A 12672-nucleotide genomic window follows, 5' to 3' on the forward strand; every position below is an offset into this window, starting at 1 on the left:
AGCATATGCTGTTACAGCCTCACCGAAAACATCCACTGGCTAGCACCCACCCACCATCTATTGTCTTAGCTTTTGTTTAAGAAATACCTTGAAATCTACATTCAATATGGCTCAACACAAATCATTTTTAATAGCATTTTTATTGACTCAAAAAAAAAATTTTTTTGACTTCAAACAGAAATTGGGAAGGCTTCACAAGAACAACAATTTACAAATGCAGGAGTAATTGTGGCAAGTAACTCTGTAACTCTTTCAGACAGATTTAGAATCGAGATGGGCTGCTCTCTGCACACTTCCCCCTCAAGAGGTTTTAAAAGCTTTCTTTACCCAAAACATTTTGCATGCATTGTTTTATTAACAACCTTGATAGCTTTAACACATTTCAACCTTTTCAACAAGAACAAACCAACACACTTTGCCAGAAATGGCTTTTAACAGCTGACTTAACCTCACATCATGTCTCCAGCCATAGTCTATGTTGTGGACTCAAAGCACACTGGCTGAGAAATTTAAGCCTCCTGTGTAAAGCTATTCCTGTTTTTTGTACCACAGCTCACCAACGTCCTCTGCAGGTTAAGAGAGGAACTGCTGCATCGCTGCACCTTTATTCGCAGACTCCAAACTTAAACTACAACTCCAAACAAAAGGGAGACACTATTAAATTCCAACCTGGGAACCCCCCCCCCATCATATTTAGAAGGCAAACAGACTGCAAGTGAATCAGCGCTCAGGGAACAATCATAGATGGAGTCAGGCATCTGAAGGCAAGTTATCTGTTTATGATTCTGGAACGAACACAGCACTACAAACCTACATGACAACGGGGGAAGTGAAAGAGAATGACATTTTTTATATTTCTTTACATCACCAGTACATCATCCTCAACCTGTGACAACAGATAAACAGTCCAACAGTGCATTCATGCAAAAGTATGCACCTGCTAGGAAGACCTTCACTCTACCAAGACTACATCTAAATCTTCCAAACATGTCTGTAAATTTCCAAGATTAAAATTTTTTGAATGCTGAAGAGTGTTGCCTGTCTTCTGAGTTCATCATGAAAGCGTGTTAATTCACAGCTGAGATTACTAGGGTGTTTTTCAACTTTTACTCTGCATTAATAGTCCTAACAAATCGATTTTCACACACGTCTTCATAGCAGACATTTATGTGCTTGTTGAATTTCGCCGTACCCAACCCCCCCCCCCCCCCGAAGTTCAGAGCTCAGCAGAATAGTCAAAGCTGGCAGTGGAAACCCGTCGCGCCACACACACACGTTCAGAACAGGGCACTGACTGCATCAGGAAGCACTCAGTAAAATAAAAAATAAAAAGCACACTGTAAGAGAAGTGTTCTTCCATTTCTTTCTTTCTGAGATGAGATTCCTGTGTGGTGTGCGGGTGTTTGGGCTTGTTGTGTCCGTTCTTGTGCTGCTGGATGGTGGGTTCCTCTAGGAGTCCTCGTTCATCTCCTGGCTGTCTGTCCGGGCGATTTTGCGAGGAGGCGCTGGGCTGCCACCTTCCCCTTCCGCTTGCTCCTGCTCTCGCTTTTTAGCTGCATTCTGCAAGACAAAGTATATGATTTTTCCAATAGCTAGAAGTTTATGCAGGAACGATTTCTGCTAAGAATAAGTTATTTCTTCCCGCTCGCTTTGTTAACATTTTGTCATCTACGCTGGTTTTTCCGTTTCAGTACGGTTCTGTACCTTAAAACAAATTTGAATAACTTAGATTTTTTAGATATTTATACTTTGCAGGAGTCCCAAAAGACATTTATTTTTTTCCACTTCCTGCACACTCAGCGATTCCAAACTAGTCCCACATTGCATTCATTTGTTTCTTCCAGCAGGAAAGCCAACCTCTACAAGTAGCTGAGTAGAACAAGAGGCTGTTCACCTAGAATTAGGGGTGGTCCGATCACGATCGTTAATGCGCATCTCGTCAGTAAAGCCGGTTCTCTAATCAGCGGTAAATTCCATCAGGTGCGTGTTTTCACATAGAGCAGCTGTTACTACACGGATCCGTTGTTAACTGAGAAGATGCGCCAATAAACGCTGAAAATGAGAAGCACCCCTACCTAGAATACAGTTAATTCATTCTTTTTATTATGCATTTCTATTCCTTTATTTTGTATTTTGATATGAGTCGATTTATCTATTAACATGTGGTTGCTCTGTCAAATGAGAGCTTGACCAACACTTGCCTTTTTGTCCCACTGTTGATGAAGATAACGCAGAAGGATGTTTGTCTTCTCTGTGACGATAACTGTGAAGAGAGAGAAAACCTCTAAAATATTAGCATTCTGTGTGATCAAGTTTATTTTTTATTATGTAATACAGGTCTACATTTGTACAACAAGCACTCACTCTGTTCGGAGGGATACTCTCGTGTAGGCAGATATACTGATGGCCTTCTGTTCTGAAAGAGAAAAAAATGGACTGTTAAGGATTTCAACAAAACATGACACTATAATTCACAGCCACGGTGTGAAAATGCTCACTGAATATTCAGAAAGATGATGTTAATGGCTCACAAAGAGCACCGTAAAACAGCAAACCTTACCGATGCTTTACATACAGAGTCAGCGTGAAATCTGCTGAAGTTCGTCTTGTTATACACAGGTAGACCTTTCAGGAAATCTGCCTTTAAAACAAAAAAAAGAGGTTAAAATCAAACGCTTGCCCAAAATAGACAGGTCTTCATCTACAGGGAAAATACACATTGTTCTCGTATTCTTGAATTTAATAAAGACATGATTCAGTGAACATAAATAGTCTTTTACAAAAAATACTGTAGCCTCCTTTTAACCTCTAGAGATACATTGACAGTTTACATACAGGCATCATCACACACCAACACAGAAAAATAAAAATTGCTCATAAGTGACCAGAAAATCAAAATCTGACAAATTTAAAGCAGTCACTCAGGAAAGCATGACTCATTTAGCTAGCAATCAATGACAGGAGAGGAGTTGTAAACTAATATTAAAATACACAAATCATCAATGCACATCTAAACAATAAATCTCAAGAAATGCATTTGATTTGTAAGTATGCTGAGAGTAAACTCAAATGCAGCTAAAGGATGATACATGTCAACCTTTGGGCGTTGCCAGTCTAGTCCACTTTAGATGTGTTAAGGACTTTTACAGCTTTATCTTTATTAAAGTTTTCAAATTGTATTTAATCATAATAACACTAGTGAAATAAACATATCCAGGTCGTGACTTCTGAACGAAAGCTTCGGCAAGTCTCGCTCGCGCTTCGCAGTATGCTAACACGCGCTAACACATTAGCATACAAACCTGACATGAGGTTTAAAGACCACTCAATCATCAAATCATATTGTAACAACGACTAACATTTTATAACCGTATTTAAACATGATAATGTGTTTATTTCAGGCTGTTGCGGTAATAGAAGTGTATCTATGAGAGTCTGAAGCGACCTGCTAGCATGCTAACTCGATCACCAAAGCAGTTTGTCAACTGAAAGCGGATCAAATCTCATCGATACAGTTCAGGCTTCGATATTTTAGACGATATTCAGCTGTGACGTGAAAATAAGATGAAGTTTTGAGTGCAGGAACTTACTTTGTCCATGGTGAAGTCAGTTCAGTCGTGTAGGTGTGTGTTTGTGCTCACACAGGCCTCAACACTGACAGAAATCAGAGAGCTGAAGCCGGTTTCACTCACTCACTCGTACTACTGAATACGACACTAAAACACAGAGATACGTGTGAACACAAATATACAGCAACTAACGTTAAACTCGAGTTACCGACTGACAAGCGTCTCTGAGTGTGTGTGTGTGTGTGTGTGCGCGCTGTAATTTTCTGTCATGCGTGGTGCGTATTTACAAAGTCTTTACCATAGTAACCGTAATGTCCTTCAAAATACACGGAACCTGGCATTATACACAGCTGTTCAAGCCAAACAGGGTTATTACAGTAATCTGAAACTAAAACTAAACCCGTAAAATACGTTTTCATTACGGGAAATGAAATGTATTATTAAAAATAAAATAAAATCAATTTCAGTTTCATTTAGCTTAAAATTACAAATGAAATAAAACTAATTAGACATTAAAAAATGTAATAAAACGACAAAAACACAACATAATCACTTTAACTGAAATAAACATGAAAGTAGAACACACACACAAACACACAAACACACACAAACACACACACACACACACACACACACACACACACACACACACACACACACACACATATACAGTGTTAAGGGTAACGCATTACAAGTAACGTGAATAACGTAATCAGATTACTTTTTCAGGTAACTAGTAAAGTAACACATTACTGTTTAATTAACAAGAAAATATCTGAGTTACTTTTTCAGTAAAGTAACGCCAGTTACTTTGTTTTCCCATTTATTAACTGAAACTCTCCTGTCCCCATACTGGGAGAAATCTGAACTACAGAGGCGTTGTGTGCTCTGTGTGAACATGGTGTAGTTCTAGACTAAATGTGAATGTGCATTAATTCATCCCACTCACCAAAAAACAACAACAACATCAACAACAAAAAACAGATTTAGTATTCATCGAAATGAAATGCAAACTCATAATGTGACGCAATAACTGCAATAATAAAATGTTAAATAACACAAATCTATCTAATCTCATTTTATTAACTAATGTATTTTGCTGTTGACCTTTGGTGATCCAATTCATCCATACTAATAAGCAAAAATGACTTTATATAAACTAACAATTGTGCTTGGTTGTTTTTTATTGTTGAAGGCGTGTTGAATCTTCTTCTCTTGTGTTCTACTGTACTGACGTCAATTTACTTTTCCTTCAGTCTGAGGTTTATTCATTACACTTTTTGATGGAAAGGGCTTTTACATTTGCTATAAACAGAACTTCTTATATGAAAAACAATCAAGCCCTGCTCATATTTAAAAAGTAACACAAAAGTAATGTAACGCATTACTTTCCATAAAAAGTAACTAAGTAACGTAATTAGTTACTTTTTAGGGAAAAAGTGTCAACACTTTTGCATGCTCCTAAATGAGAAAGAGTTTTAAAATTTTCAAGAAAAACATCATGAACAAGTTTTTCCAACAATTCAATGGGTCAAACTCACCTGTAACATAATAAAAACATCTTATACATTTTTGTATCAGATTTACTATTATAGTTAATATAAATATTTTAATATAGGTTTTTATTTAGATATATATATTTTTGTTGTTGTTGAGTTTTTCCAGTTCACACGCACACACACACACATATATATATAATTTTATTTTTTATTACATTTTTGGTGAACTAATTTCCTATTCTCAAAGAAAATTCATATGAATTTACCACCAATTTGCCAAAACATTAAATAGTTATGAATGATGAGTGTGTTGATAATATTAAGGTTCTATATTAGAATAAATTGCTTTCTAACCGAAAGAGAAACTGAAAGACAACTCAGAAAAACAATAAATTTAAATCAGTTTATTATCCCATTTCAGTTCTTACAAAAATATGACAAAATAAAAGAAATAAATAATCCCACTCCCTAATATTGTTTCTTTAATAAAGAAAAGTTTTACAGTGGAACATTGGAAGAGCTCATGATAGGTTTATGAGGTTGCCTTCAGAAATTCTGTGGCTCCTCATCACAATCAGTTCAGATTTCACAGTTAGACCCAATGTAAAGCAGTTCTTAGACAACAAGCCTATGCAGCCTTGTAATGCTTCCGGCTATCGGTCGCTTAACTACTCAAATCATTCAATTAAACAACAATAACAGAAACTTGAATTTATTAGGCCAGAGCTGATGGTCTGACTACATGACATGGATGAATGATACAGAAATGACTGTGATCTATCATACTGCAGAGTTCAGTTCAAAAAGAAAGCAACCAACCAACCAAAAAATGCCTCTTACTAACAAACACTTCCAATTCTTCACCAGCTATTGACTTTTTCTGCCCATTTATAATCACAGACATTCTTACAGGCCATCAGTGAGAGACACCATCAAGGGAATATCACACAAAATAAAAGACAAAATTTTAGGTGACAGATAACTCATTATATAAAAGCAGGGACCAACATGTTTACTATTTTTAACACTGAAAATGTAATGCATCCAACCATTTCTCAAAACAGAAATTATTTTATAATCAAATAAAATTTTTGCATATGCAATGCATATCGGATATAAAAATGCAATTTAATATTTTGTGACGTCAAATTAATATCTGGTGGAAACAGGCCAAAGGAAAGTATATTGTTGCTGGTTGTTGTAGCAATGGATGAATTTTTCAATGAAATGAATTGAAAACTGATCTCTAACCATAATTAACGGCTTAGTAAACGTGTATTAGACAAATTTAGAACATAAAACAGTTTAAAATTACCATACAGGCCAAGATATTATTGCAACAACATCTGTTCAGCAAATCTTGTCAACCAAATAAAGAACTGAATGCATAGTTTGTTTTGTTTTCTATAAACTTAAAAGTCAAAATGTTATATATTCCATGACTTGAGGCACCTCTTGTTTCTCCATGACCTTACGCTGGAATATAAACAGCTTTACAGAGATTCAACTGCTTCATAGAATCCCTTTAAAGTGTGTGATATTGTGACTTCTGTAATTAGTTTTGATTGACAGCAATATCTGAGCACATTGTCTTAAGATAAGACCCTCCCTTAGTTGCTCAGGACAAACTTAGTAATTCAAAGAAGTTCTCTGGAAAACACACATTCATACTGCCTCTATGCAGACAGAGATGGTTTGTTTGAGAAACATTTACATCTTCCTTCACATTTCCAAACCTACACTTAAATAACGTGTAAAGAGGAGGCAAATAATACTTTTTCTTCAATAATAATAATAAAAAAAAAGTAATAAATTACAAACACAGGTAAGCATGAATAAACTAAAGTTGGCACCAAGTAAAATAAAAATTTCATATGTAATTAGGCTGCTTACATTGGCATTCAGGATAATGATTCATTAATATTTAATTATCTAATCATTATTATCTAATCACTACAGCCAACAGTTTGGAAACACATTTCAAAATTTGTAGAAAATAGGAAAGCCATCAAAATGATGAAATAATACAAAATGGAAGTATGCAAATTTATTTTTATATGTATAATTCATATACATAATAATGTGTTTGATTTCTGTAGCGACCAAAGTATGTTGAACTATATTGAAGCTCTTTCAAAGTTTGTCTTTTAAGCAGTAACCTAAAGGTTTTTCAGTGCATCCAAACATTTGATTGGAGGTGTATGAAATCCTGCTTACAGTTTAGGGTAGTTTCCAATCTGATGTGATGTAATTAAGAAGCGTTAAAGTCTGCACTATAGGTAGCATATCAGCTTGAAGGTTCTAAACAGAACTATAATGATTAGGATCCTGGTGGAAATGCAATGTGAAGATGACCATCAAATTCAGGAGATTGCAGCAATTTTCATGACAGCACTTCAAAAAGTGTGAAATGGATAAATTAATTTCAGACAAAAAAATAATCAACATCAACACACCCATTTGAACGGAGCCCCGCACATGACATGCAGGAAAAAATATTAAGCTAAATCGTGTGCACGATTTACTAATTCGTTCCCTCAGTGTACTAAAACATACACACGTTACTATTTCGTTTACTCGATTTATAAATTGTGCGCACGATTTAGCAAATCGAGCGAACACAATAGTAAATCGAGGGAATGCAATAGCAATCGTGTGCACGTTTTAGTACATTGAGGGAACGAATTAGTAAATCGTGCGCACAATTTATTTATTTTTTCTTGCATGTCATGTGCGGCAAGCTCCGTACATTTGCATTTGTTTAATTGCAGTTTTCATTATTGATTCCGACCTGTTATTCAGTATGGATGTACTAAACCATCAGTAATTTTTGCTTGTTTGCTATTGCTCTACAAAACCAAGTTTTAAACACATACAAAAGTTTTCATCACCCATAGTTGGAACTGCTGCTGCTTGTGAGATTATAGTTGATATGGTATTTTGGAGGTCATACTGTGAGACAGGTATAAAATGTGCGGTAACTGATCTTCCATTTTTTTTCTACCGGCAACCCAATAAAATGTTACAATTATCAGACTAGTAATTAAACACTGCACTTTAAAAACCATCAGAAATGCAGCTCATGCATTCCTTTTTGGGTTGCAGAAAAGGCAATGTGTGAGTGAATAAGTGTGCGTATGTGTGGAGGGGGGTCTTTTCTGCAAAGGTTTTTTTTTTTCTCTGAAATATAGCAAAGCATTAACCATTATGGGGCAAATTCACAAAAGAGTTGCACCACTGTAGCGTGTAGCGTTTCTGCACGAAACCATGCATCATTTACCAGCTGCAATCCAACTTAACCATGTTGTATATTATGCGCCGATACTGCACTACGCCATGCGTACTTAAATTACGAAGTCATCGTTGTTGTCAGCTTACTTTCTATGCAAATGAAGCGCATTATAAAATGCGCCAAATTGGCAAAGTCTTTTAACATTTTACCACTAGCCGTCTGTCAGCTATTGTGTGGAAATAAGGCGCAAGTACACTCAGCATTAAATTTGTGGCGACGAGAGGCCAACTGAACTGATTTTGCAGATTAATCGGCACCGATAGTCAGTTGGTGGAATTGATCAGTTATCGGCATAAATCCATGCCGAAAGATTTTCCAAGTTTGGTCTGTTTGCTGGAGTGGCTGAAAAGATTCACTGTCATCATACAGAAGGAGAGCGGCCTCTAGAGGTGAACCATGTGCTTTTTGTTTTAACATGTGAGACTGAACGCTGCACAGAGCGGGACACTTTAGATGACGATTTAAAACAGAAAAACAAAACACTATGTATACACCACACATATGTGTGTATATGTTTTATATCATTTTACAGCAATTAATGGTTTGTTTATATGCCACAATAGTAGAGAAAGAACAACCAAGGCTGAGAGGATGCTAATACTGCCTCAAGGGGAAAAACAATGTGACAAACTTTGACCCAAATGTTTAAAATCACGGCTGTTACCATCTATTTGCATTACTCATATCCAGCTGGTCACTTTTATGCATTTGTCAGCCAGCAAAGTTGCATATTTAAAACTAGTGATGTGAGAAATCAAACTGATATGTTCATGCAGCTGGCAGAAACATATGAACAAATCCCAATTCAGTTATTTTTTTATTATCAATATAAAGGGGGTTTTCCAATTACATTACATTATATTTGACCCAAATCATTGTTTTACATATAATTGAAAAAGTACAGTACATATTCATGATTCGTTACAAATTTTTTGTAATAAATCTCAGCATTATTTTATTTGTAGTATTGTTTGTTTTCATGCGGTATCCATTTTAAAAACTATCGGTCGATTAATGTGTTATCGGTTATCTGTAAAATCCACTATCGGTTGACCTCTAATGGTGACCAATACCTGAAACGGGTGCTAAAACAAAGAACGCAACACGTGCAAATACACAATGCTCATCTGTCAACACAATGTATTCGAAAGCTAAAAGTAAACTTCCCTAATCTGTGTTCCGCTCTGGCTTGCCAACAGTCCACATGCCAATTTTCGTTATTTGCCGTGTACGCCATCCACTTGCAGCCCAATTTTTTAACTTACAAAAAATACAACACATACAACAGTGCATGTGTGATTTCAGCGCTCACAAATAAAAGTCCACTAGGTGGCGCACAAACCAAACATGTCCAATTTATGTTCAGTGTCAACAGAGCACACTTGCACGCACAATTGTGCGCTAGACGTAGCAGAACACGGAAAATTGAGTACACCTGGGCTTTTAGTGAATTCCCCATTATGACTTTAACTTAACAGCTTCCTGGTCTTGCACAGCCTCAAAAACCATTCCCACTCTCCCGCCCTCAGTGTTACTAAGCATTTTCTCACACTGTTTTTTTTTTTTACTTTTGTTTTCGTGTTACATCTTAGGGCCTGATGGATCAGAATCGGATGAGGATGCATTCTCCCCAGTCTCTCCACAAGGGGATGGGATTTCATCCGGGACCCCGTTGAGGTCGGACTTTGTTGGAGGCTTGTCCTGCACCTGTCCACCATCCCCTGGTTTTGAAAGTTGTGCCCCGTTTACACATGCCCCTCCCTCTGATTTCCCAAAGTTAAAGAGTTTCCCAGGATTGAAGGATTTGTTGGGTGATTGGGACCTTTCCGCTCTCTCCTGGACTGGAGGAGCTGGTGCCGCACTAGCGGAAGCCATTGCCGCCTCCTTCTTATTCTCAGGAGACTTCAGGAACTTAAAACTAAGGAAACCTGGTAGCTTGGGTTCATTACCCGTAGGCGACTGTGGGGAACGGGCTGTGCCGGAAGAAAACTTGTTCTGTAGAGGGATGATCTGCTTCAGTTTCATGACATTGTTGTTTCCAAGAAGCGAGCTGGGACGTTTGGGTTTCTCCCCCCCAGAAGCGCCTCCCCCACCCCCAGGTCTGGATTTGCCACTGTGGCTCTTGTCATGGTGGTGGTCGCCACCTGAAGAGTCCGAGCGGCCATCGTCTCGATCACGCCGGGCTTGATACTCCGCCTGCCGCTGGCGCTCCTCTTCCTCGCGCTTCCTCCTTTGCTGCTCCTGGAAATGCTGCTGTGCCTGACGCTCATGCTTCTGAAAACACATGTACAACAGCAATGAATCCAGCTGAGGCCTGAATGCTAATGATTTTTAAAAAGTGCTTACAGTTCACCAGTCTATATGCAGAAATGATATGTTCCGGTAAGGGGCAATATTTGCCACCTGGAACTGATTTCCAGGAGCAATTTATAAATCTTTTTAAGGGCGTTTTTATATAATAATTTTATAATTTATAATTAAGTGCAAGAAATTTGAATGGTAACAGTATATAGTTTTATGATTGACTAAAGTCATTGGTTAAATTTGAGCATTTGAAAAAAAAAACAAATACATTTAAAATACCATACTGTATGATTGAACAGTTTACAAACAAATAACACAAGTCTATTAAGAGGAGTCTATGCCTATTATACACTATTATGCACCTTATTAAATGTATCTGTTTGTTTGTTTTTTCAAACGCTTAAATTTAACCAGTCGCTTCAATTAATCATGACGCTATATAGTGTTAACAGAAGCATGGCATTTGAGTTGATTTTCAGAGACTCTTTATGCAAAATCATGAAAAAATCATTATTGTTGATTATTGCTTTTGATTATGTAATAATGATTATTCATTTTGGTTAACAGTTTTTGTTTATTTTCTGTGGGGAAAAAGGCATGTTAAATTCTGGCTATAACCACAAGCGAGAAAACTAGCGGAGGTCTATTTTTTGTTGTTGTTAAAGAAAACGATACATTTTTGATATAGTTTTATTTAAAAAAATTTAAACCATTGCTCACCAATCTATTTAAGCCAAGATCCCTGAGCTATATCTAGATCTACGTATAGAAGATTTGATAGAAGAAGACTGCCCAGATTGTACTTCCAGTTTGAGGGCTTTTATTTTGTAGTTTATTTGGTGATGCATGCATCAGGATGTTTTGTGTCCAATTCAGATCCTGTTTTTTTAATTTGTATTTTATCAAAATAAACATTGGCTAATTTGAAATGATCTCTAATACTAAAGATTTGAGAGTTGTCAGGATCTTGTTACGCATTTTTTAGGTGTTTACTGTGTTTTAGTGTGTTTTTATGCAGGGTGGGTGCAGACTGGTTCAAGTCAAAAGAGTCTATACCCCAGCATTTATAATATTCAGTTTCCTAAATATGGTTTCGGTCAGCGGTGGATGGGGTATTACCTTAAACGCCTCTTTGCGCTGAAACTCCAGCTTGGCCATTTCCTCTCCGACCCAGCTGGGGATGTCTGGTATTGCCACATGAATGATATACTTCAGTAGTACTGCAAAGTGCTGCTCATGAGAGGAAAGAGAGACAGTAAAAGTCAAGTTCATGTGTTAGACAAGAAACTGAAAACAACAAGTCCTAACAATACAACAGCAAATCATATAAAGTCTTAAGTCACTGGGTAATATTTGTAGCAATAGCCAAAAATACATTGTATGGGTCAAAATGATTTTTCTTTTATGCCAAAAATCATTAGGATATTACGTAAAGATCATGTTCCTTGTAGATATTTTGTACATTTCCTACTGTAAATATATTAAAACTTAATGATTAGGAATATGCATTGCTAAGAACTTCATTTGTATATTTATTCAGTTTATTTGTTCTAGTGCTAACTAATGCATAAGGGACAGTTCACCAAAATGAAAAAAGAAAAAGAAAAACTTTTGACAAAACAATTGACAGTCTTAAATAAATACTAAAAGTGGCAAAAACACACAACAAAATGACAATTTTTTTTACCTACAATTAAAATGAAACCAGAAAATAATAAAAATTGTAAACATATAATTAATCTTTTTTTTTAACAATAATAATATCTCAATGATAGTAAAATAGCACTGATGTGTATGTGCTTGAGTACCTCTAGAATGACGATGGAGATGATGGCCATCTCAGGACTAAGCCAGGGAAACAGTCTCTGTAGCTGCCCACACTGACCAATCAGATAGCAGTTCACTACGATGGCAATCAGACCCATGGCTTCCATCACTGTCTGTGCAATGATACAGGACTTTTACACAACCTCGTTGTATGAAAACACGCTTAGAACAGCATTAGATG

The 12672-nt window shown here is 36.6% G+C and overlaps 2 protein-coding genes and 1 long non-coding RNA gene across 4 annotated transcripts in view; 1 reads left to right on the forward strand and 2 right to left on the reverse strand.

Annotated features, from left to right (window-relative positions):
- Window positions 1-121: 121 nt before the first annotated feature.
- On the reverse strand, window positions 122-3848 carry dda1 (DET1 and DDB1 associated 1). Its single transcript, XM_059537221.1, has 5 exons — window positions 3591-3848; window positions 2561-2641; window positions 2365-2416; window positions 2202-2263; window positions 122-1560 (listed from the first exon to the last, which is right to left on the reverse strand). The coding sequence occupies exons 1-5, from the start codon at window positions 3597-3599 to the stop codon at window positions 1450-1452; spliced, it is 315 nt and encodes a 104-aa protein (XP_059393204.1). The 5' UTR covers window positions 3600-3848; the 3' UTR covers window positions 122-1449.
- Window positions 3849-4673: 825 nt separating this feature from the next.
- LOC132126764 (uncharacterized) overlaps window positions 4674-12672 on the forward strand; it is a 169477-nt gene continuing 161478 nt past the window's right edge. Inside the window, exon 1 of the long non-coding RNA XR_009427449.1 lies at window positions 4674-4831. This is a non-coding gene — a long non-coding RNA (uncharacterized LOC132126764). The remainder of the gene's footprint in view (window positions 4832-12672) is intronic.
- Window positions 9643-12672, reverse strand: part of ano8b (anoctamin 8b) — a 29400-nt gene continuing 26370 nt past the window's right edge. For both annotated transcript variants that reach the window (XM_059537318.1, XM_059537319.1), the window contains 3 exons: window positions 12473-12604; window positions 11784-11894; window positions 9643-10634 (listed from right to left, as the gene is read on the reverse strand). In XM_059537318.1, the coding sequence (XP_059393301.1) occupies window positions 9942-10634; window positions 11784-11894; window positions 12473-12604 (936 nt within the window). In that variant the 3' untranslated portion in view covers window positions 9643-9941. The remainder of the gene's footprint in view (window positions 10635-11783; window positions 11895-12472; window positions 12605-12672) is intronic.

The sequence above is a fragment of the Carassius carassius genome, chromosome 44, assembly GCF_963082965.1.
Source record: "Carassius carassius chromosome 44, fCarCar2.1, whole genome shotgun sequence".
NCBI classification, from domain to species: Eukaryota; Metazoa; Chordata; class Actinopteri; order Cypriniformes; family Cyprinidae; genus Carassius; species Carassius carassius.

What these genes read in the sequence shown, in the direction of transcription:
- dda1 (XM_059537221.1), bottom strand. An exon ending in ACTCTGTATGTAAAGCATCG is followed by an intron (nt 2,417 to 2,560) that starts GTAAGGTTTGCT and finishes TTTCTCTTTCAG; the next exon opens with AACAGAAGGCCATCAGTATA. An exon ending in AGAGTATCCCTCCGAACAGA is followed by an intron (nt 2,264 to 2,364) that starts GTGAGTGCTTGT and finishes CTCTCTTCACAG; the next exon opens with TTATCGTCACAGAGAAGACA.